At 54.1% G+C, this 23,804-nt stretch overlaps 3 protein-coding genes across 7 annotated transcripts in view; all 3 read left to right on the forward strand.

The window, feature by feature from the left end:
• Slc27a1 (solute carrier family 27 member 1) overlaps nt 1-10,064 on the forward strand; it is an 18,463-nt gene extending 8,399 nt beyond the window's left edge. For all 4 annotated transcript variants that reach the window (XM_029480821.1, XM_029480820.1, XM_021170914.2 and 1 more), the window contains 11 exons: nt 1,896-2,290; nt 2,400-2,561; nt 2,638-2,707; nt 3,124-3,215; nt 3,281-3,390; nt 6,881-7,090; nt 7,183-7,309; nt 7,396-7,533; nt 7,605-7,769; nt 8,104-8,250; nt 8,663-10,064. In XM_029480821.1, the coding sequence (XP_029336681.1) occupies nt 1,896-2,290; nt 2,400-2,561; nt 2,638-2,707; nt 3,124-3,215; nt 3,281-3,390; nt 6,881-7,090; nt 7,183-7,309; nt 7,396-7,533; nt 7,605-7,769; nt 8,104-8,250; nt 8,663-8,820 (1,774 nt within the window). In that variant the 3' untranslated portion in view covers nt 8,821-10,064. The remainder of the gene's footprint in view (nt 1-1,895; nt 2,291-2,399; nt 2,562-2,637; nt 2,708-3,123; nt 3,216-3,280; nt 3,391-6,880; nt 7,091-7,182; nt 7,310-7,395; nt 7,534-7,604; nt 7,770-8,103; nt 8,251-8,662) is intronic.
• A 4,499-nt stretch (nt 10,065-14,563) lies between these two features.
• Nucleotides 14,564-18,935, forward strand: Pgls (6-phosphogluconolactonase). Of its 2 annotated transcripts, none has more exons than XM_021169936.2 (5): nt 14,564-15,181; nt 16,768-16,875; nt 17,348-17,449; nt 17,770-17,910; nt 18,737-18,935. In XM_021169936.2, exons 1-5 carry the CDS (start codon nt 14,633-14,635, stop codon nt 18,869-18,871), a joined length of 1,035 nt encoding a protein of 344 aa, XP_021025595.2. In that variant the 5' UTR covers nt 14,564-14,632; the 3' UTR covers nt 18,872-18,935. The 2 variants fall into 2 exon arrangements, with proteins under 2 accessions (XP_021025595.2, XP_021025593.1); XM_021169934.1 differs by having other exon boundaries at nt 14,861-15,465.
• Nucleotides 18,936-19,835: 900 nt separating this feature from the next.
• The window catches only part of Niban3 (niban apoptosis regulator 3), a 10,757-nt gene continuing 6,788 nt past the window's right edge, over nt 19,836-23,804 (forward strand). The window contains exons 1-4 of the mRNA XM_029480291.1: nt 19,836-19,962; nt 21,576-21,706; nt 22,576-22,701; nt 22,920-23,034. Coding sequence (XP_029336151.1) covers nt 19,875-19,962; nt 21,576-21,706; nt 22,576-22,701; nt 22,920-23,034 — 460 coding nt within the window. The 5' untranslated portion in view covers nt 19,836-19,874. The remainder of the gene's footprint in view (nt 19,963-21,575; nt 21,707-22,575; nt 22,702-22,919; nt 23,035-23,804) is intronic.

Here is a 23,804-nt window from a genome sequence, read left to right on the forward strand (position 1 = left end):
ACAGTGGTGGCACACGCCTTTAACCCCAGCACTAGGGAGGCAGAAGCAGGCGGATTTCTGAGTTCGAGGCCAGCCTGGTCTACAAAGTGAGTTCCAGGATAGCCAGGCCTATACAGAGAAACCCTGTCTCGAAAAAACCAAAAACCAAAAAAAAAAAGAAGAAGAAAATTTTTTTACTTAATGTTTTATTTTTTTATTTTAGTTTTCATGTGCATAGAAGTTTTGCCTGCATGTATGTGTGTACCATGTGCATGTCTAGTGCCTGCAGAAGGCAGAGGACGGTTTTGCAACAGAAACCACAGCTACATGTGTTTTGGAACTGCCATGTGGTTGCTGGGAATTAATCACAAGTTCTCTCAAAGAGAAGCCAGTGCTCTTACCTGCTGAGCCATCTCTCCAGCCCTATTTTGTTTTGTTTTGTTTGAGTGCTGTTGCAGAGTAGAGTCTAGTCTCATGCTTCTACTCCCATTGCCTCTGCTTCCTGGATGGTTAGATGACAGGCACTGGGTGGCCCCCATCTCCTGCTCTTTTCCTCCAGGAAACAGGACAGGACAGGAAGTGAGTCAGCGGCAGGCCATGGGCTTAGAAGGTTGTGAGTGCCAGGGGAGAGATACCAAGGCAGGGATAGCACTTCCAGGGCTCTTGGGGTGTTTTCTGAGCATGGAACAGCTGAACAGAGGTCTGGGGGAGGAGGGCAGATGCTGAGGGAGAGTATGACTGCTGAGCCTGTGCAAAGAAAGGAACTGGGGCAAATAGTTCTGGGTGTGTCTGTAGTATGGAGCAATAGGACACAGCTGGGATGGGGATGGCACAAGGCATTTTTTGTCCTCTCTCAGTTTCACCCAGGCACACAGGAGATGTTAGCTATTTGGGGAAATACAATAGAATCTGGGGCTCAGTTGGTAGATTAGTCTCCTATGTGTCCTGGCTCCATCTCCCTACCCTAGGACCTTTGTGCCAGCTGAGTGGAAGCCACCCACCTCTCCCACAGTCCCCACTGTCAAAGAGTTCTTGACTGTTGTCACCCCTCCCATCACCTCCAATTCTGCCCAGTGCTAAGCACTGTGGTGCTCTCCCAGAGGGCTGTGATCGGTCTTCAGAGCAGAATACAGTTGGGCAGCCTGAGGTGGGTGAGGGAGGACTGGATGAAGGAAGAAAGGAAACTGCTGGGGTTCTCTAGCCTGAGACAGGGTTGCTGTGAGTTCAAGGCTAGCCTGGGCTAGCAAGGAGCTATCAAGTGGGAGGCCAAGGCACTGGCAGGTTTGCTCACCATTCCCAGTGTCCTCTGAAGATGGGGTACAATACTCAAAGGACAAGAGATGAGGAACAAGGATGAGTTTGGAGACCTTCCTGATAACCACGCCTGTCAACCCAGATGTTCCAGATGATGAGGCAGGAGTGCAAGCTCTAGGTTAGAGGGCAGTTAGGGAGACCCTGACTCAAAAGTAAAAAGCAGGCTGGTGACTCAGGGGTGGAGCCCCTGCCTAGAATCCTCCTTAGAGGAGCTGAGGTGGTAACTCTCCTGCCTAGAATCCTCAAGTGAGGGGCTGGGGGTCTGGCTCAGGGGTGGAGCCCCTGAATAGAATTCCCCAGTGAGAGGCTGGGGGTGTGGTAGTAGATTGCCTGCTAAGCATGTATACAACATCACAGAGCACAAAAGAGAATCTGACAATTGAAATTCTGGGCACCAGGCCACTTAGGGACAACTACTTGGTGACTAATTCTCATGTGGTAGACAGGCTGGTGTTGGGGATTCATAGCTTCCTGTCTGGTTGATTAATGCTCCCTGCCCTAAGATATCAGCCATTAAAGGACCCCTTACTGGACCTCAGCTGTCCTGGGGCCCCCGAGGCTACAGGCAGCTCTGGACAGTGGCCCTGTCTCCGTCTCTGCAGTGGCCTCTCCGTTCTGATTCGTGTGCGGCTAGAGCTGCGACGACACCGGCGAGCAGGAGACACGATCCCGCGCATCTTCCAGGCTGTGGCCCGGCGACAACCAGAGCGCCTGGCGCTGGTGGACGCGAGTAGTGGTATATGCTGGACCTTTGCACAGCTGGACACCTACTCCAATGCTGTAGCCAACCTGTTCCGCCAGCTGGGCTTTGCACCAGGCGATGTGGTGGCTATGTTCCTGGAGGGCCGGCCAGAGTTCGTGGGACTGTGGCTGGGCCTGGCCAAGGCCGGTGTGGTGGCTGCGCTTCTCAATGTCAACCTAAGGCGGGAGCCCCTGGCCTTCTGCCTGGGCACATCAGCTGCCAAGGCCCTCATTTATGGCGGGGAGATGGCAGCGGGTGAGACCTGGTGGATACCAGGGGGGGTGGGGACCTAGGGACCTCAGGGATAGGGAGATGCTGGCCAGGGGTGCTTCATGACTGTGACCCTGAGCCTCTGTCACCACAGCGGTGGCGGAGGTGAGCGAGCAGCTGGGGAAGAGCCTCCTCAAGTTCTGCTCTGGAGATCTGGGGCCTGAGAGCATCCTGCCTGACACGCAGCTCCTGGACCCCATGCTTGCTGAGGCGCCCACCACACCCCTGGCACAAGCCCCAGGCAAGGGCATGGATGGTAAGTGGAGGGGTCTCTGACATCTGTCCCCCGTGTCCTCTGCCCTCCTGGAGCCTGACTCCTGCTTCTTGTGCAGATCGTCTGTTTTACATCTATACTTCTGGGACCACCGGGCTTCCTAAGGCTGCCATTGTGGTGCACAGCAGGTAAGCAGGGTCCTAGGGCCCTCCCTTCCCCATGGCCTGCCTATGCTGGAACCTGTCCCCCTGTCCTCCTGTCCCCCATGGCCTTTTTCTCCTCCTCCCCTTCTGGTGGAGCATCACCTAGCTCCTGCTCCACCCCCGCGCCCCCCCCCCCCCCCCCCCCCCCCCTGCCCCGCATTGGCTAGCATCTTTGAGGGTTTTATATCCTAAAGCCCGTGACCATTCTGCTTTGCCTCTACTGAGTCATACTTAGTCCTCTCTGGCCCCCAGCCAACTATGCTCTTTTAAGTCTTGGAACCTTTTCATTTGCTGCACCCTCAGGCAGCCTCCCAGAGGGCTCAAGTCCTCTCTAGAGCAGAAGACTCTGACCCAGACGGGCCACCTCTAGATCTCTGCCAGTGACTTTCCTCTCCCTGCAGGTACTACCGCATTGCTGCCTTTGGCCACCATTCCTACAGCATGCGTGCCGCCGATGTGCTCTATGACTGCCTGCCACTCTACCACTCTGCAGGTATGTGGGCCCCCAGGGGAGTGGACGGAATCCCTCAGCGACCCTCACCGCTGCCCTCTCTCTAGGGAACATCATGGGTGTGGGGCAGTGCGTCATCTACGGGTTGACGGTGGTACTGCGCAAGAAGTTCTCCGCCAGCCGCTTCTGGGATGACTGTGTCAAGTACAATTGCACGGTAGGCCCCGCGTGCTCTCGGGCTCCTCCCACCATACCAAGGGTACAGCAGCCCCTGCGCTCAGACTGGATCAGGAACACGCCCCTCTTCTGGCTACGCCCTCATGGAGGGGCTCTTTCTGTATGGCTGATCCCAACGAGACTCAGTACCTGCCTTCAGGGCGTGCCCTCTTTTTCTGACCACGCCCCTCCGTTTTGGCTCCACCTTACTTCACTCTCTTGTTCCACCCAGACCTTACCTTAAGCTTGCTTCCTTGCCAGACTGCTTTCTGTTCCCCTGACTTACCAAGCACCACCCCTCCAGCTCAGCCATGCCTCACCTGACCTGGATCACTCCTGCTTAGCCAATTCCACCCTCTTGGCTAGGCCCTGCCTTTCCCTTAGGCCCCACACCACCTCAGCCAACCAAGGTATGGCTTCCCAGGCCAGATATCTTGTCACTGCTCCTCTGGCCTTGCTGTACCAGGCTAATCCCTTGTCTCTTCTGGCCAAGTCCCATCCATTGTGCTTAGTTACCACCTCTCCTTGCAAGGCCACACTAACTCTAGGCAGACTGGGTCTTGCCTGCACAGGTACCAGTTCTCCCATCCAGGTTGTTTGCTACCAGACCAGGCCATGCTCTAACTAGATTGCCCCATCTAGTTAGCCTTGCCCACTCTGCCTGCCTGCCCACCTTGATCTTGGGGTCTCTGTCCCAGTGAGGACGGGACCAGCCTGTGTCCCTGCAGTGCTAAAGGCTTTCTGTGTAAATTCTTTGGAACCTTCTACAGCATCACTAAAGATTGTACCTGTTTTATAGTCAGTGAAACTGAGGCAGCTGAGATGGAGGCTGGGTACCCTGAATCCCTCCAGGTGCTGCCTGCACAGTGCTTGGGGTCCTTCTGATGGGACTAGAGGCCATGGGTAGGATCAGCTCTGTGGGGAGGGAAAGGCCTAGGTAAGCAGTTAAGCACAGGCAGGGTATTGTGGCCAGAGTGCCTAGAGCACAAGCAGGTCCTGAGCAAGCACCCTCCCTGATCCCTGGCACATCTGACTGGCAGAATTAAACTCCCACTCTTCCCCAGCTGAGGTGCGGGACTGCTGGATCAGAGGAGGAAAGAGCTGGGTGTGTGGGGGATCTAGAGGCATCAGCAGTTGACAGGCAGGCCCAGTGTGTGGCAGGCAGGACTTATCCAGATCACATAGCCTGCTCAGTAGTGCTGGAGGCCCCTGTCCTCTGCCAGTGTTGCAGGATTTTACATCTGTCTTGGGAGAAGTTCTAATTTGACTTTGAAACACTATAGTCACTTGAGAAAAAGACAGAGGAGCCAGGTGGTAGCAGGTCAGCACAGAGCTTAGCCCAACGTGTTTAAGGCCCTGGAATCGATCCCTAGCAGCCCCCAGCACACTGCCATTGTCAGTTGACTTCATACTAAAACTCAGGTGGGGAACTGGGCAGTGGTGGTGCACACCTTTAATCCCAGCACTTGGGAGGCGGAGGCAGGGGGATTTCTGAGTTTGAGGCCAGCCTGGTCTACAGAGTGATTTCCAGGACAGCTAGGGCTACACAGAGAAACCCTGTCTCGAAAAAACAAAAACAAAACAAACAACTCAGGTGGGGATCCTGGGTTTACCCTGGATGCTGCATGCTGTACAACTATCACCTATGTCTAGTTCCAGAACATTCCATCCCTACCAGCTGGTGTACTTCATGTTGCCAGGTCACACACACAGGGTCTTTTGGCTCAGGGAAGGCATGCTGGCTTTAAAAAACAACTTCTCTCTACTCTGGAACCTAGGATGTGGACAATGAGACCAGCCTGTACTATAGGACACACTGAGCCCAGGATGGCCACTTCTCTGTTCTTCATTTTGTTCATGTGGGGGCTGGTGTGATGTCAGGTGTCTACCTTTTTCCACCTTACTTTTTTTGTTTGTTCGTTTTTCTCTCTCTCTCTCTCTCTCTCTCTCTCGTGTGTCTCTGTATATACATATGTGTGTGTGTATATATAAATATATATATGTGTGTGTATATGTGTGTATATATATATATCTGCATCTACCTCCTGACTACCACAGTGGCATACCATGCTGGACCTGTATTATCCAGCTGCCTGTGGTGGAGTGTACCTCTGGGTCACAGATGCCTATGGCACCAGGTCCTTTTGTTTAGACTTCACTGCTATGTGGGAACTGTGCACTGCCTTCAGTGCCTTCAAAGCCCTTTCTGTCAATTTATGTGGTAATGAAAATCCTGTGGGCCAGAGAAGTGCTAAGGTGAGGGCTACCAGGGTGAGGGGCCTCGGGGTGTGGAGTGAGGTAGAGTGAGGGGCAGAGCTCTGAAACCTTTGTTCAACAAGGCACCAGAGAACAGAGGTGGCTTTCTGGGCTGTGGCTGTGGACCTGGTAGATTGGGCTTTGCTTAGTTCTTGAGACAGGTTCTTACTTGGCAGTCAGGATATCCTGGACCCATGATCCTCCTGCCTCTGTCTCTTGAGTGTTGAATCCTAGGCATGTGACACTAACTTGCAGATAAAGCTGGAGAGCAGTCCTGAGTTAGGCAAGGTCTTAGTTAGTTCAGAGACCAGAACCCAAACCTTAAGTCTATACTTTCTAAAAGACAGGGCTTTTCAGTCACAAACATGGGGGTGCTGCATGGTGAATGCTTCATGCAGTGTGACCTAGGAAGGTGCTCTCTCTATCCCTCCCTCCCTTCCCTCTTTTCCCCTTCTTCCCTCCTCCTTTTTGGAGACAGACTCATGTACTGACTGGCATGGAACTTGCTATGTAGCCAAGGCTATGCACCGATTTGGTCCTAGTGTCATGTCCTCAGCCTTCCATTTTATATGGCTGGCTTTTCTCCTTAGTTTCCCCTTCAGTGGTGGGGAAAGGAGGTGTTAGCATGGAGGCTAACACCTGTGACTGCAGATAGTTGGGAGGCTGAGGCAAGAGGAACCCTAGACTGGACACTCACCCAGCATGACATACTCACCTGTCACCTATTTAGAAGACTGAGGCAGGAAGATAAGTTTCTGGACAGCCTAGGCTGCATAAAGACCACCCTGTCTCAAAAAGCATAAAAGGGGTGTGGTGAATGCTTGCTTAGCATATAGCCCTTGGTTCTGTATCTAGCACCTTAAAAAACTCGTTGGGCTGGAGAGAGGGCTCAGTGGTTAAGAGCACCGACTGCTCTTCTGAAGGTCCAGAGTTCAAATCCCAGCAACCACATGGTGGCTCACAACCATCCATAATGAGATCTGATGCCCTCTTCTGGTGCGTCTGAAGACAGCTACAGTGTACTTAGATATAATAATAAATAAATCTTAAACAAACAAACAAACAAACAAACAAAAACTCCTTAGTGCTGATTCTCCTTGGCCCAGCACTGCTCTTGTGCCCACCCCATGACTTAGATGGTGGCCAGGCTATTCCATCCCTGGTCAGGTCCCACCCATCCCTGAGCCCTGCTTCTTATTGGGCCTCACCTGAGTCCTGGCCCCGGCCACCCGCAGGTAGTGCAGTACATAGGTGAAATCTGCCGCTACCTGCTGAGGCAGCCGGTTCGCGACGTGGAGCAGCGGCACCGAGTGCGCCTGGCCGTGGGTAACGGGCTGCGGCCAGCCATCTGGGAGGAGTTCACGCAGCGCTTCGGTGTGCCGCAGATCGGCGAGTTCTACGGCGCCACCGAGTGCAACTGCAGCATTGCCAACATGGACGGCAAGGTTCGCGCCTGTGGGGTGCAGGCGGGCGCCTGTCGGGCACCTACTACACGAGAGCCTTCAGGCCGCCCTCACCGCCGCCGTATTCACCCTAGGTCGGCTCCTGCGGCTTCAACAGCCGTATCCTCACGCATGTGTACCCCATCCGTCTGGTCAAGGTCAATGAGGACACGATGGAGCCACTGCGGGACTCCGAGGGCCTCTGCATCCCGTGCCAGCCCGGTGAGCGTGGCCCTTGCCTGGTGCCTCGGGGAGCTAGAGACCCTACGGCCCCCGCACCCACTCAGCCTGAGTGTCACCTCCTCCAGGGGAACCCGGCCTTCTCGTGGGCCAGATCAACCAGCAGGACCCTCTGCGGCGTTTCGATGGTTATGTTAGTGACAGCGCCACCAACAAGAAGATTGCCCACAGCGTTTTCCGAAAGGGCGATAGTGCCTACCTCTCAGGTGCGGATCCTCGTGGCTGGGCTGGCCTTCAGACTGCGAAACCCGGTCCCAACTGCCCCTCTCCCCTGCAGGTGACGTGCTAGTGATGGACGAGCTGGGCTACATGTATTTCCGTGACCGCAGCGGGGACACCTTCCGCTGGCGCGGGGAGAACGTGTCCACCACGGAGGTGGAAGCCGTGCTGAGCCGCCTACTGGGCCAGACGGACGTGGCTGTGTATGGGGTGGCTGTGCCAGGCAAGCTGGGGACACAGGGTGGTTGTGGTGTGCAGGAGCCCCATGGAGTCCATCCAGAAGGGACCTGCAGGTACAGTACCGGTGGGCCATGCACAAGGTGGAGAACTGTGTTGCTGCTGACTGGGTGGGCACTGGGTTGGGAATCCATCCACATTCCTAATATTGAACCTCAGTCTGGGGGACCCCTTCTCAGGATCAGAAGGCTGGAAACAGGACCCCCCCCATAAAATGGATATTACCAGGACTAGTGACCTCCCAGTTGGGAGGTCAGAGAGTAATGACCAGGACTAACTTCAGGTGAGCAGGGTGTTCTCAGCTGAGTTCTCTTTTGCAGGAGTGGAGGGTAAAGCTGGCATGGCAGCCATCGCAGATCCCCACAGCCAGTTGGACCCTAACTCAATGTACCAGGAATTGCAGAAGGTTCTTGCATCCTATGCTCGGCCCATCTTCCTGCGTCTTCTGCCCCAGGTGGATACCACAGGTACAGAACCTGTCCAGGGAGCCATTTACTTCTTTGTCCCTCACTTGCCTGTGTAAATGTGGGCCAACAGCCACCTGCCCTGAAACACTGGAGATCTGCTTGCCTCTAAGGGCTAGATTTCAGGCATGTGCCTCCACAGTAGGGACTGCAGAGCAAGACCCCGTTTCTATGAAAACAAGAACAATAATATCTGCTTATAACAAAAACCCAAGATACCTCTTTGTGTGCAGATGAAACTTCATTTGCTAGCACAACGAGGCTATATGGCCAGGCTTGCCTCTGGCCCAAGAGCTGGTATTTTCTTCCTGTCTTGGGAACTGAAGGGTGTTCACAGGGAGGTGCCCACTGCTGAAAGGAGCCCTGTGCAGAGGGTTGCTTCAGGGTACATACCTCTGTCCTCCCCACCGTCCAGGCACCTTCAAGATCCAGAAGACCCGGCTGCAGCGTGAAGGCTTTGACCCCCGTCAGACCTCAGACAAGCTCTTCTTTCTAGACCTGAAGCAGGGACGCTATCTACCCCTGGATGAGAGAGTCCATGCCCGCATTTGCGCAGGCGACTTCTCACTCTGAGCCTGGAGAGTGGGCTGGGCCTGGACTCCTGAGACCTGGGAGCCTGACACCCCTCTTCAGGTGCTTCTCCTGCCTGGCCACATGGACAGCAGCACCTGTGAGAGTAGGAAAATGGAACCTGAGTGGCTGGGGCCCCTCTCCTACTTCCCACTATGCATCCATTTTGCCTCTGCCTTGATCTTTTTCTCCATCTCTTTTCTCCCTACCCAGCAGGAGCCCCACAAACACATGTTGGCTGCTGTGTCCTGCAGTTGGACCAGTGTCCAGGGGTACAGGCTGCAGGCTGTGACCCACACTGGTACCCACCTCCCTTTCCTATTGTGCCTTAGGTTCATCCACGGTTCCCCTGTGGAGCAAGTGGGGGCCCATATAGCTGCTGTCCCTGCTGAGGGTTGGTAGCAAGCACACCCTCATGTCAGCTGGGAGACACACGCAGTCTCCCACTGACCCCTAATCAACTGAAAATATTGGTTGTTTTTTTTTTTGTTGTTTTTTTTTGTTTGTTTGTTTTTCGAGACAGGGTTTCTCTGTATAGCCCTGGCTGTCCTGGAACTCACTCTGTAGACCAGGCTGGCCTCAAACTCAGAAATCTTCCTCCCACTGCCTCCCAAGTGCTGGGATTAAAGGCGTGTGCCACCACCGCCAGGCTGTTTTGTATTTTTGTTTTGTTTTGAGATAGGGTCTCACTGTGGAGGCCAAGCTGGCCTCAGACTCCCCACCCCACTGTCTCTGGGTACCATTCTACATTCTCAGACTGATGACACTTATGCACTAGTGTCCCTAAGAGTCTTCTGAGTCTCCACTTACCCCTCATATCCTAAAAGCTTCCAGAACTGACTCTGATCACTTGGATGTGGCTAGTGTTGGCTCTACCCACATGTGTCAATTCAGGGGTCCCCAGGCATAGTCTCTGGAAGCCCTCACCCTGGCAAAGCTTGGAGAAACCCAGGAAGGTGGTTGTGTTCTATTGGGCACCCCACCCGGTGGCAGTCCTGGGCATGCTTCCACACTGTACTAGTGCAGATAGCCCAGACCTATAACATTTGAGGTCTACCCTTCTGGCTCCTGTGGTCCCCATTCAGATCCTTGGTGACTCACCTCAGTCACCAAGCTGAGCCTCTGCCTGCCTTCATCTTCAAGGGCATGAAGGATGTGGACAGAGCAGCTACAGGCTGCCAGCAGGCAACCACATGTGAGTGTTAACTTCCTTGTTGGTTTTAAAAAATAAATGTGCTGAGCCTCAACACCTGCCAGAGCACAGCGTTTCTGTAAGTCGCACCTGAGCAGACTGCAGCAGGACACCCATGGTTTGTCCCGGTTAGGGTTTCTATTGCTGAGATGAAACACAATGACCAAAGCAGCTTGGAGAGGAAAGGGTTTACTTGGTTTACATACTGTGAATCACAACCCATTGAGGGAAGCTAGGGTGGGAACCTGGAGGCAGGAGCTGATGCAGAGGACATGGAAGGTGTTGCTTACTAGCTTGCTCCCCATGGCTTATTTAGCCTTTTAAATTTTTAAAAAGATTTATGTATATGAGTACACTGTTGCTCTCTTCAGACGCACCAGAAGAGGGCATCAGATCCCATTACAGATGGTTGTGAGCCACCATGTGGTTGCTGGGAATTGAACTCAGGACTTCTGTCTGGTGTCTGGAAGAGCAGTCAGTGCTCTTAACTGCTGAGCCATCTCTCCAGCCCTGACACATCCCTTTAATCGCAGCACTGATGAGGCAGAACTCTTTCTGTGAGTTCAAGATAAACCTTGTCTACATAACGAGTTCCAGGACAACCAGGGCTACACAGAGAAATGGTCTGGAAAAACAAAATATACAAACAAAACAAGCAAAAAAATTAGAAAAGAAAGCAGACTGGAGAGCAGTTAAGAGCCCTTGGTGCTCTTTTGGTGCCTCTCAGCACCTGGATGGTGACTCATAACCATCTTAGAATTCTCCTTCTCCCCTTTCCTGGAATCTGACATGCATTTAGTTTGCACACACACACACACATGTAAGCATAACACACACAAACTAAAATCTAAAAAAAAAAAAAAAGTTAGAAACTTTTTTTCTGAAAGAAATATCTGTGGTTGGCTCAAGCCATCTTTACAAGTCATCTTGACTGACGGCTGGGACTCCAGAGAGCAGAGGTTTGAGTAGTTCAGTTTTGGGGATTCCCCATCTCTGAACACTAATGGGACTGTCCACCATGTGTGTCACAGTGCCTGCCAATGAGGTTCAGAGGACAATATCAGTTCTCTCCTTCCAGTGTGGTCCTGGGGTGGAGCTCAGGCAGCCAGGCCAGGTGGGAAGCCATGTTTACTGGCTGAGGTTTCCCAGAGGCACCATTTCTACCTTCTCAACGCCATAGCAAGGCTATGTGTGTTAAACTACATGAATCTGGGGAAAGCCATTTTGACAGCAACAGGACTCTGGCCTCCATGCCGGCCTGTACATACCAGGGGGACCTCAGGCAGGGGTACCAAGCAGGCATTCAGCTTGCTAACTTTGAGCTTCTGTAGATCCTCCAATTCCAGGGTTGGGCCTTGGTGCCTCAGGATAGGGTGATGCATCTCCCAGTGGGGACCAGCAAGTGCTGAAGGAGGGCCTGGTATGCAGGCAGTTCGGCCCATCGATCGTCACAGTTCCCACCATACACTTGAGGAATGATGGTGGTGGAGTGGATCAGGCACAGCTAGTGAGAAACAGGCCCAAGGGCAGTCTGTTGTCACAATGCAGGACATTGTTTGAACACATGTTTTAAAAGGAACAGCCTCTTCTACTCAGCAGGCTGCACAATGAGATGCTTTTTCAGAACAAAAGTTAAAAAGAAGGGGTAGCCAGCTGGGGGCAAAGACACCTGTAAAGCCCTTGGGAAACTGAGAAGTTGGATGCCCAGGCCCACAGGAACACCCCACATCACACAGCCAGAAGAGAACAATGCAAAAAAGGTGCTTTTGTATGTTTGAGACAGTTTCTCTGTGTAGCTTTGGCTGTCCTGAACTTACTCTGTAGACTAGGCGGGCCTCAAGCTCTGATCTGCCTGCTTCTGCCTTCTGAATGTTCTGAGTGTTGGGGGGATTAAAGGTGTGTGGCACCACTGCCTGGCAAATGCCAGAAAATTTGAAAGCCTCAATTTTAAATTTGAAAAACAATGAGCCCATTGCCCTTCCCACCTCAGAGTTCTATCCATTCTTAACTCTCATGAAGGGGATGGCATTGTGAACCAATCTACACGTTATTCACACTGAGAGGTTCTGGGGTTCATTGTCTCTTCTCTTCTCCCTCCCCTCTTTCCTTTTGCATCTTTTAAGATGAATGAAGCCTTGGGACTCATGCACACAAGGTGGTGTTCAATGGTTAAGTCACACCCACAACCCCTCATTCTACAAAAGGGTACCACTCCCGAGTAGGGCAAGGAGCTAGCCAGAGGCAACAACCACCAGACAGGAACCATGGTGCCCGACAGAGCTAGTCTGAGCAACCACCAGACAGGAACCATGGTGCCCGATGGAGCTAGTCTGAGATGACCATCAGTCTGGTGCTGCACATGCCTGGGGTGACCCCTGCCCAGGGCCATAACGTACATATGAGCTGTAGCACTTCTGAGACGTCCCTAGACACTCAGGTACTCCAGGCACCACTAAGAGAAGCAAATAAGTGGTGGAGAAATGGAAGAAAAAGAGAAGCAGAAAGATGTGAGGCCAAGCATGGTGGCACACACCTTTAATCCCAGCACTCAGGAGGCAGAGGTAGTGGATTTCTGAGTTCAAAGCCAGCCTGGTCTACAGAGTGAGTTCCAGGACAGCCAGGGCTACACAGAGCAACCCTGTCTCGGAAAAAAAAAAAAAAAAAAGAGAGAGAGAAAGAGAAGCCAGTGATGCCTGGGACCATAGTGGGGTCCTGGCCTGTGCTGCCACTGAGGGACATGTCTGGGTTTACAGCCCAGGTGCAGCCTGCCACCAAAGGCTAGGTGGACATCTCTGGTCTGGTCAGCTGCTGGAAGTCATGTTGATGCCTGAGGGCTGTGCAGAACTGGCCTTACTCCTCACTTGAGTGTCATGGGAGAGTTGGGACCTCCCATAGCCAGAGAGATGCCCTCTTCCCTCTCTTGTTCTCACCACCTGTGGCAGGTCAGAGACCTGGCCCTAGGTCATGAGAGTGGGAGAACTGGCCATGTCCCTCACCAGCTGAAGCATTCAGGAGAGTAGGCCCTATACCTATATTGGGCAGCCCAGTACACCCTGGTTGCAGGGTTTGCTGGTGAGCTGTCCCCAAGGGTGTGAGAGCAGGAGAGCCAGTGGGCTGACCAGCTCAGACACCTCTCAGGCCCCAGACCCAGGGCTTTGAATTGACCCACCCCAACATCTACCCCATTGATGAACTACTGGGGTTCATGAAGGTACCAGTCTTACATATCCAAAACTACAATGACCTCTATGACACAGGGCAACAACAGGATATCCAAGACAGTCCCAGTGATGTTTCAGTACTGATAGTGTAGCAGCAGCCAGAGACCTTGCAGCAGACCAAGTCACTGCAATGAACATTTGTAAGCAAAGAAGTGTGAACAACAGGTTATACTGTGGGACACACTGTGACACACTACAGTTTCCATGAGCATTTTCTCTACTGGGAGGGTGACAAGGGTGTGGGAAGTTATGAGCTGAAGGGGGGTGAGAGAGGTTAGGGGGCATGACGTTAAATTCACAAAGAAACGATAAAAGGTTTTAAAATGTGCTCAAAGGCACATGCCTTTAGTCCCAGCACCTGGGAAGCAGAGGCAGGCAGGTCTCTGTGAGTTGGAGGATAGCCTGGTCCACAGAGTGAGTTCCAGGGCAGTTAGGGCGGCGGCAGCAGCAGCAGCAGCAGCAGCAGCAGCAGCAAATCTTGAATAACAACAAAGTTCTTGCAGTGTTTCACACTGTATAACTTGCCACTTGCAGCCTCACATGGGCACTCAGAAAGGCTGTAGGTTTAGGATTGGGGTCCAGCCAATGGTCTAGCCTGGGCTTAGCATGCAGAAGGCCCTGGGTTCAGTACCGGCACAGTGACTAACTGCTTGGATTTTGGAGCTCTCTCGAGTTCAGGAGGGTGCAGTGGCTCAGGGGTTAAGATCACCGGTTCGGCTTTTTACCCTCCTTCCACACTGAGGACCACAACCATCTAACAGTCCCAGGGCATCCCACGCCCGCTCCTGGCCTCTGCAAGCACTTGGTTCAAAGATAAACATGCGGGAGAAAATTAAGAGAGAGGAACCAGAGGGGGTTTGTTTGGGTCTTTGTGGTGGAAACAGCTGTCACCTTCTGACTGATCTACTTGGGTCAAGGCTCTTGACAGTCCTAAAGGTTCTGTATTTTCCTAAAATAGCACGGGCGACTGGGAGCCACCGGTTCAAGCACATGAACGGGGGCAGTTTCACATCCAAATGCAGATGTTCAACTGTCGTGTGGCGGTTGTCCTGAGGAGTCCTCTTTCTGCCGCGGACAGCTGTGAGCAGAAGACCTTACAAACTGCCGCATCCGCTGGAGTAACAGAGAAGGGGCGACTGGCCGAGATAGGCGAATGTGGGGAGAGCCGTGCAGGCATGGGGACGTCACAGCCTCTAACTCCCGGCTAGCCTCCTGTCCTTGCCACCTGAGAGCTTACTGACCTTATCACGCTGCAGCTGGCGCAATCTGTGCTTCCGACCGCACCCCGAACAACCGCTCAAGAGTGCTGCGGCACTCGGGTCACCCCAGCACTCCAATCAAGAACGATCAGGAGCGTGAGGCCAGACGGAGCTACTAGACTCCAGCTTAAAAACTAAATAAGATGCGAGAAACCGGGCCAGCAAGGCGTGTCCCGCCCAGGGAAGCACCGGGGACTGCCCGGCCACTACCCACCTCAAAGCCCTGCAGAGCCCTGCGGTTTCGGGAACCACCTGCAAGCCCGGCCCCGGCGACACTTCATTTGCGCAACTGCACATGCGCCACGGCCTTGGCTCAAAGTGCTCGGACCCATGGCAGCGCGGCCGTCGCGCAGGCGCACTGGTGTACTGGCCTCTGCCGGGAGCGCCGCCGCCTCCCCGCCGCCATGGCAGCACCCGCGCCCGGTCTCATCTCGGTCTTCTCCAGCCCGCAGGAGCTGGGCGCGTCGCTGGCGCAGCTGGTGGCGCAGCGGGCCGCGAGCTGCCTGGAAGGGGACCGTGGCCGCTTCGCGCTTGGCCTGTCAGGCGGCAGCCTGGTCTCCATGCTAGCCCGAGACCTGCCCGCCGCCGCCGCTCCCGCTGGACCAGCCAGCTTTGCGCGCTGGACGCTCGGCTTCTGCGACGAGCGCCTCGTGCCCTTCGACCACGCCGAGAGCACGTACGGCCTCTACCGGGTGAGCGCTGCGGGGGCGCGCACCGCACGGGCTACGGGGGCCGCCGTGGGCCACGCCTTGCTGGCTCAGCCTACCGTGGAAACTCAGGCTACGGGGGCCGCCGTGGGCCACGCGGAGTCGGCTCAGTCCGCCGAGGAAGCGCGGGTCACGCCGAACTGGCTCAGCCTGCCTAGGAAACGCCAGGATCTGCTTCAACGCCTACCCGCGGGCTCCGGGACCCACGGGGTCTTGCTGGATGCGCAGTGATGTCCATCCAAGTGCAGCCTGACGGGCCTCCGTCCCCCGTATCTTCCTGAGGGTCGTACCTTGGCTGTGGGGCCTCGTGGGTCATGGCTGTTTGTGCACTCAGCCTGCCTCTAGTGTCCAGGGTGTGTTGGGCCTCTGTTTTCTTTTCTTTAACAGGAGCCGTTGGCCATCGCCTCCCAGCAGCCTGGGGTATGATGGCCACAAGGCGCCCTATAGGTTACAGAGGTCCCTGCTTCACACACAGGGAAACTGAGGCATGGAGGATTGAGCTCTGAGCACACTTGGATGACTGCCACCACCTCCTAGGGGAAGCTGGTCCAGTGTCATGGGTCTGAAGCAGGGGAGGAAGGGCCATTACACACACTTACAGGTGGGAAACAGAAGATCCGTGTCTCCTGACCCTCATCTAGGGACCTGAAACTGCACCACTTTGAACACGATGCCTGCCCAAGAACTTCACTGAACTGGCTGTGGGTACTAGCACAGGGCTCAGTTGGCAGGGTACTTGTAGCTCAGTTGATATTGTGCTTGCCTAGAATGCTTAAGGTCCAAGCTTCATTTCCAGTATCATATAAACCAGGAATGGTCGTGCACCCCTGTCATCCCAGCAATGAGGAAGTAGAGGCTGGAGAATCGGGAGTTCAAGGTCATTCCCAGCTACCCAGTTCAAGGCCAGCCTGTGCAACGTGAGACTATTTTGATGCTGCCCACTCAAGAAAAATAAAGCTAAGACCCCTGAGTAGGCCCCTCTGAGGTGACCTGGTTAACAGCGGGGTCTTTGAGGGAAGAAGGATTTCATCACCAGGTGGAGTCTGTTGACACTTTGAGCAGTAGGTGTCTTGCCCAATGGGCTGAGGCAGGAGAGTGGACTCAGCGGCCAGTTCTCCTTTGCCTTCCTGGCTCACCTTCCTATGGCCTTCAGTCTGGAGCCCTGTGCTCCTCTGTTCTCCAGGGTCCCCAGTGCCCTGAGCAATGGTGGTTAACAGAGTCCCCAGCACCCCCATTTGTAGGCCACAGCATTCTGGCATTCTGACATTTGCCCCCAGCCTCTCTCTGGCATTGCTCCACTGAGCTGGACTTACCCCAAGAGCCAGACATGGAGACACAGGCAGGGTGTCTAAGAGTAGATCACAGTCCTCTTCCTGGGGTTCACCTCTGTATAGTCAGGTGCCAGCTGTGTACTGGATGCAGCCAGGCTGAGTTCCTGATTGAGGGAGCCTGAGGGAGCCTGAGCCACCCCGAAGAGTCAGCCAGGTTGTGGAGAAGAACGCCGTGTGACTCAGGGTTCCTGGTTTTAGGCAAGTCATGTTACTCCTTGACCATCCCTTCCCCTTCTACAGACACAGCTGCTCTCAAAGCTGCCCATTCCAGACAGCCAGGTCCTTACCATCAATCCTGCCCTACCTGTGGAGGATGCTGCAGAGGACTATGCCAGGAAACTGAGGCAGGTGGGTCCTGGGACAGGTAGGAAAGCTGTAAAAGACTGCAGCAGAGATGACTGCTTGGGGACACAGACTGTCACCATGGTGGGGAGACTTGGGCTGGAGCCTTACATCTCAGGGACACTCATCTGCAGACCTGAGGTTCTTGTCCACTAAAATGGGAAACAAGCCCCCGGACTGGATCAGTCAGGTGTGGATCAGTAGTGCATCTGTGACCCCTAGCACTTAGGAGACTAAGGCAGAAGGCTTGTTGAGGCTGGCTTGGGCTGGAGGGTGATGCTTACCCTCAAAAAAAAATCCTACAGACCTCATACCATGTTGAAGCTGCCCTGTGCAGGAGTGGCCACTGTTGTGTAGGGAATGTGCTGAGCAGGCACATTCAGCGGAAGGTGGTCTAAGCTGAGATAGAACCAGGTTTCAGCTTCTTTGTGTGTTACCTCTGAGCTCGCACACACTTGACCCACCATCCTCCTGTCAGGCCTTGCAAGGAGATGCTGTCCCTGTGTTTGACCTGCTGATCCTGGGAGTGGGCCCTGATGGCCACACCTGTTCGCTCTTCCCTGACCATCCCCTCCTACAGGTGAGCGCAGGGACCCCCTTCTACAGGTGAGCGTTGGGGCGGGGGGGGGGGCTCCTGGCCCTGATACACCAGGCTGTGTCAGTCTTCTGGGTATCCGAGCATCCGTGCCCCTCAGTTCTGCCCTGCTGAGCGTCAGCTCCCATGATGATGGTGGTGCATGCCTGTCATCACAGCATTTGCTGTGAGGGTGAGGGCTACCTGGACGCTGAGTACGGCCCTGTCTCAGAAACCCAAGAGAGCAACAGGAAACCTGTTGGCATTGTAGACCTGGTGCTTGGCGGGGCGGTTCCATCCCAGTCCTCACTGGCTGCCTTCCCCAGGAGCGGGAGAAGATCGTGGCTCCCATCAGTGACTCCCCAAAGCCACCACCACAGAGGGTGACCCTAACGCTTCCTGTGCTGAATGCAGCCCGAAGTATCATCTTTGTGGCCACGGGGGAAGGCAAGGCAGCTGTGCTGAAGGTAAGAAATGGACAGTGGAGACCAGTCAGGGGACAGACATGCTGCCAGTGTGTGAGAGGGCAGTCATTGACAAGGCCACAGTGTCCTGGGGTAGAGTCCCTGCACCCCCTCCCCCAAACTCCTTCACAAAGGATGCCAAGACTCCTTGGCCAATGGTCTGTCTCCAGGCTCAGTGAAGGACTGTATGAAGGGGATGAGGTAGAAGGTGAGAGAGCAGGACACTAGACACACACATTTAAAGAGAGAATAGAAGGGGAAAAGAAAAAGGTCAGGGTCAGAGAGAGATAGCTACCAACCAACCGGTGAGTACCTGACTTCCATTCTCAACTAGTTGTATCTCTAGCCCCAGGGAATCCAGCACCCTCCTCTGGCCTCTGTGGGCACCAGGCATGCTCATGGTACAAATACATATAGGAGTAACACCCATACACATTAAATAGAAATAAATAAGTAAGTAAATAAATAAAAAAGAATTTGCAAAAAGTGAAGGGCAGGGATGGCGCAAGATGGCTTAGTGGATATAGATGCTTGCCCCAAGCCTGACAACCTGAGTCCAGTTCCCAGTACCTCCTGTTGTCTCCATACTGGGGAGGCAGAAAGGAGGAGTCCTTGGCTACATACATAGCATGTTCAAGGGCAGCCCATGCTAGATGAGGCCCTGCCTCCTAATAAAAACAAACACCAAATCCTATTCCACACCTCGAAGCTTTGGAGCCCACGGTGTGTGAGGCGGAGCACAGAGCAAGATCCCGTGGGTCCCCTGTCCCCAGACCAAACAGATGCGCAGTGTGAGCCCCAACTTGCTCTGCCCTGGTCTCGCACACAGCGCATCCTGGAGGACAAGGAGGGCACGCTGCCCGCCGCCTTGGTGCAGCCGCGCACGGGCGCCCTCTGCTGGTTCCTGGACGAGGCAGCTGCACGGCTGCTGTCTGTGCCCTTCGAGAAGCATTCCACGTTGTAGGGGGTGCGCCATGCACGCCGTGGGCACTTCGGGACGAGCTGCGGATTAAACAGCTTTGCTGGAACTATTGTTTCTGTGGTTCTTGTTGGGGGAGGGACAACAGAGCAGAGCATACACACGGATCAGAGAAGTGCGGCCTGGACTTCTGGCCTGGCAGTGTATGCACTGTTCCAAGTCTGGCCACATTCTCTGCTCCAAGGGTCAAAACTAACTCACGGGTACCAGGGTACTTGTGGTCCCAAATGACTGCTTGTGTTCTAGCCATGGTGAAGAGAAGGGGACACTAAGAACGTCCCAGGGTCCACCTGGGGCCTCAGCCAGAGCCTTCATGGCCCCCTGAGGATGCACTGTCTCCTGCAAGCTTGTTCGGAGCCTTGAGCAGGGTGAGCTACCTGATAAGGTTCTCCTGATGCTGTCACAGGGACCCATACCAATGGGAGAAGTGCCAGGGGTGACTCTTGGGATGCTCCCTTAGTTTTTTCTCTCGCCTCTTATAAAGACTGGGATGTGGGTCCAGAGACTGGAGTACAAGCAGCCAGCTTGGAGCATGAAGTGGGCCGGTGCATCATTGGCTTACCTGACCCTGCCAGTTCCAAGGACCTAGTTGGAGAGGCTGGTGGGTTTGGTTGAAGGAGTCTGAGGGAGCATCCCCTCACCAGGGTAATACAAGCCAGGCATGAGGTAGGAATTGAAGCCTCCCAGAACCGACTTGGCAGGTAGGCCAGAAGGGCGGGGCCAGAACCACAAATGTGAACTTTCTTTAGATGTCTGGTCTCTGAGGGCTCCTCAGCTGTGGCAAAGAGGAAGTAGGATAGGCTGGGGCAGAAGCCAGCAAAAGACACAGTGGAAAAACCTCCTGGGGACTTCTACAAGAGCAGGTGCCACCTACCCACCAGCCAAGCAGAGTCTGAGACACCCTGAGAAAGGAAAGGGACGTAGGCATGAGGACCCCATGTGAGCGCTGTGTCCCTTTCTCAAGGGGGAATTTACTGCTTTGCCATTGATGAAAAGGACCTGCCTCGTGCTTCAAGGTGGCCACTTACACTCCAGCCATCACATTCCAGCCTCTGGAAAGGGAAGAGAAAAGGAAGGTGCCTAAGGGAGCAGGCTACATGGGGATGGGTGTGTGTGTGTGTGGGGGGGGGTCCCTCCATACTAATAACCCACTCCCTGCTCATCCATTTGTTCAGTCAGCAATCCATTCCTTTGGCTTTCAGAGATAGGACTTCATGTAGCCTAGGCTGGCTGGCCTCCATGGCCTAAACTCCCCATCCCCCCCCCCCCCCCCCCCCGCTCTGCTTTCTGAGTGCTGGGATGGCAGAGATGTGCCCCACCCATCCATCTGTGCCAGGGTGTTGTTTTTTTCTCACACTCCCTGGGTCTCCCCTGGGGCTGTCCCCACTACCCCTGACAGAAACCACCAGTCTTGGTCCAGCCTGTCCCTAGAGGCCAGGAGGAGGCAGGTGCGGACAGGAGGGGTGGAGAGTGGTACCAGATGGCCATATGTACCCTCCTGGCACTTGGGCCACTCAGCTGCCATCCAGTATCCTGAGCAGAGGGACCCAGGACAGCTCTGTATGGTGGCAGGATGGGGGCTCAGCCTTCCTGCCCCCTGGGTAGACGGCAGCGGCAGCAGCTTCAGGGTAAGCAGAGAGGTCAGGGCCAGGTCATGCTGCCACTGCACGCAAGGCCATGTTGGCATGTGCTCCTGGTGCCAATATGGGGTTCATTATTTTAACTGTCTCTGGTCTTGTCAGGGGTGGGCTTGTGTTGGAAGATTTCAGATTTTTTTGTTCGTTTTTTTTAAGACAGGGTTTCTCTGCGTAGCCATGGCTGTCCTGGAGCTCACTCAGTAGACCAGGCTGGCCTTGAACTCCATCATGCCTGGCTCTGGAGGGTTCCAGATTTAAATGAAATCCAAGTAGCTGGATACAGTGTTACACACCTGCCATCCAAGCACTTGGGAGGCATAGGCAGGCAGATCTCTGGGAGTTTGAGGCCAGACTGGCCTACAGGGTGAGTTCCAAGACAGCCTGGGCTATATGCAACTCTGTCTCAAGACAAAACAAAGTGGAATGTGAAGTTTTTGATTTGTTAGTGGAAGCTAGGGCCCACTGAGGGTGGGGGTAACGGCACAGTCAGGTGGTCTCTGAGGCTGGGAAGTCTGTCTGCATGGACACTGGGACTTGACTATGGCTTAGCCAAGGCCAGGCGGAGCTTCAGCTCCCTGTCCTGTCCCACACCTTGACCTGGGAGAGCGTCTAGACCAGCAGGACTTGGTGGGTGTTCCCAAGGGAGGTGGCTAGACCAGGCTGGAGGAGGGTGTGTGGTTACAGTGAGTGTGAGAACAGCATTGGGGAGGGGACAGCCCATGCAAAACCCTGCATGTGCTGCTCAGTAATCATCTCTCCACGTCCCAGGATTGACCGCCACTTGTATTTGCTGTGTGCCACCGGGTGAATAAATTGCCCTCTCTGGGCCTCATTCTCCTGAGATGCAGCAACATATTTGGAAGAAAGGCTTTTGTGTGTGTAGATGTGCTTGCCAGCGATTAACATCAGCTGTCCTAAGACTGCTTTCCACCTTATACACTGAGGCATGGTCTATGCTGGCACTCACCAGTTCTGGCTACTCCAGCGAGCCAGCTGGTCTTGGGATGACAGGCAGGTGTCCTGGTCCCATTGCTGATCCCTTCTCACTACAGGTCAGGTGGATGGCATGCTGAGGACCTTCCTGCCCTGTTACCGTAGGCAGCTGGCTGCAGCTGTGCTCAGACACATTTCCCAGGAGCTGGGACCCCAGGACCCAGCCAGATGCCAGCTGTCCCACACCAAAGTGAGTACCACCAAGGATGAGGCTACCTGCCAGGCACCCGGGGACCCAGCTGTAGTTGTCTCTCTTGCATTCTCAGTGGTGCCGACATGAGACTGTGGGTGTGGGGCTGGGGAGGGCTGACCACAGGACCTTTGCACAGGTGGACCAGGAAGCTCTGGAGGTGGAGGCAGGCTGAGGAGGCTTGGGGAAGTGAATTCCCTGCAGGGGCACAGCATGTGCAAAAGTCCTGAGGCTGGCAAAGACAGGCTAGATGTGAGTGGGCCCCCAGCAGTGCATGTGCTTGCTCCATCTGTTGCAGCCACCATGCCAGGGAAACACTCTTCGTAAGACCCCATGTCTTTTGTCCCCATATCCCTCTGACTCTTGGCAGCTCAGAGGTTGTTACTGAGATCTAACAGCCTAGAGCTGGAGCTACTAATAGGGTCCAGGGCCTCCATCTGCCCCCTATCTTGGGAGAGTCTTTGATGAGGAAATTCAGGATCAGAGAGGTAGAGTGAGCACCTGAAGGCCACACGGCACAGATACAACTGGAACCTGGGATTTCCCACTGGCTCTTTTCCCTCTCTGCTGAGGAGAGGCTCTGTGGACAGAGGTCCCACCTCTGGGGACTCTCCCTGTCCCATGCAGTCCATCACCCACACCTGATACAATTTTGTTTTTGCTTTGAGATGGAGTGTCACGTAGCTGGTCTGGTCTTGAATTTGCTGTGTAGCTGACGCTCCTTCCTCAGCCTTCCCAATGCTGAACTAACAGGGTCTGGATAGCAGCTGCTGCTTTTGAGTTTTGGGAGTGTTGCTGGTATGTGACCAAACTGAAGAGTTCAGGCAACCCCAAAATCTGCTCGAGCCATAGTCAGTATCCCTTTGCAGAAGCTGCCTCGAGTCAGGGAGCACCAAGGGCCCTTGACCCTGCTTCAGGGCCACCCACCACAGTGGCAACCAACCTTCTGTGTTCTGCGTGGAGACGGACGTCTAGAATGGTTCAGTCACAAGGAGGTCAGTGGACAACCAGAGTCCCAGTCCAGAATCCCCCAGTGAGGGGGTAGGGATGTGGCTCAAGGGTGGAGCCCTGGGAAGTAACAGGCAAGGTCCTGAGTTGCACAGAGGGCATATGGAGGGGTCATGGAGTGTGTTGTAAGCTGTGTGTGTGTTTGCTGACTTGCCTCCTGTACTGGGGAGTGGTAGCAAGTTTTGTCTCATGTCTTTGGTCACAGAACTATGAGTCTGGGGGTCGTCCGCTGGGCTTTGCAGCTCTGACAGGATATACACTGCTCACGTCCCAGCGTGAATACCTCTGCCTTTTGGATGACCTCTGCCCCAGCTCCTCTGGTAAGGACCTCTGGGTCCCCTTAGTAATTTCCCTTCCTCCCACTCCTTTGGCCATTCTACCATCTCTGTGCACTTCACAAAGCTGCCCTGGGTTTCCTCCACCAGTAGCAATTTCCTACCCACAGTGTGTGCAACTCCCAACATGTTTGCAGATGTTGCCACCCACCCCTTGGTATGTGGCATTGACCCTTGAGTGAGTACTCTTGCTTTGGGAAGGAAAAGAAGTACCCCACTGTTCATAGGAGGAGGTCAACGGAACAAAACCCAAATAGCAAACCATCTAAGGAACAAAGCAAAGATACTGCTGGTGGTGCACGGGGAGGCGGTGCCCTGAGTTCTATGGCTGGCCAGGGGTTCTATGCCAGCCTGCTCTGCACAGTGAGCTTCAGGCTGCCAAGGCTACATAATGAGACATTCCCCCCTCCATCACCTACGTGGTGGTTCACAACCAGTTGTAACTCCAGTTCCAAGAGATCTGAAGCCCTCTTCTGACCTTTGCAGCTACCAGGCATGTCCTTGCTGTGTATACACACATACTGGGAAAACATTCCTACACATGAAATAAAGTAAAAAAGTTTTAAAATAAAAGTCAGATGTGGTGGAGCATGCATTTTTTGTTGTTGTTGTTTTTTGTTTTTTCGAGACAGGGTTTCACTGTGTAGCCATGGCTGTCCTAGAACTCACTCTGTAGACCAGGCTGGCCTCAAACTCAGAAATCAGCCTGGCTCTGCCTCCCGAGCGCTGGGATTTTTTTTTTTTTTTTTTTTTTG

This window comes from Mus caroli, chromosome 8 (assembly GCF_900094665.2).
Source record: "Mus caroli chromosome 8, CAROLI_EIJ_v1.1, whole genome shotgun sequence".
NCBI lineage: Eukaryota > Metazoa > Chordata > Mammalia > Rodentia > Muridae > Mus > Mus caroli.

Coding starts and splice junctions, on each gene's coding strand:
- Pgls (XM_021169936.2), top strand. CDS start 14,633: ATGCGAGAAACCGGGCCAGCAAGGCGTGTCCCGCCCAGGGAAGCACCG. Junction 15,182..16,767: donor GCACGTACGGCCTCTACCGG/GTGAGCGCTGCG, acceptor CCCCTTCTACAG/ACACAGCTGCTCTCAAAGCT. Junction 16,876..17,347: donor ATGCCAGGAAACTGAGGCAG/GTGGGTCCTGGG, acceptor TCCTCCTGTCAG/GCCTTGCAAGGAGATGCTGT.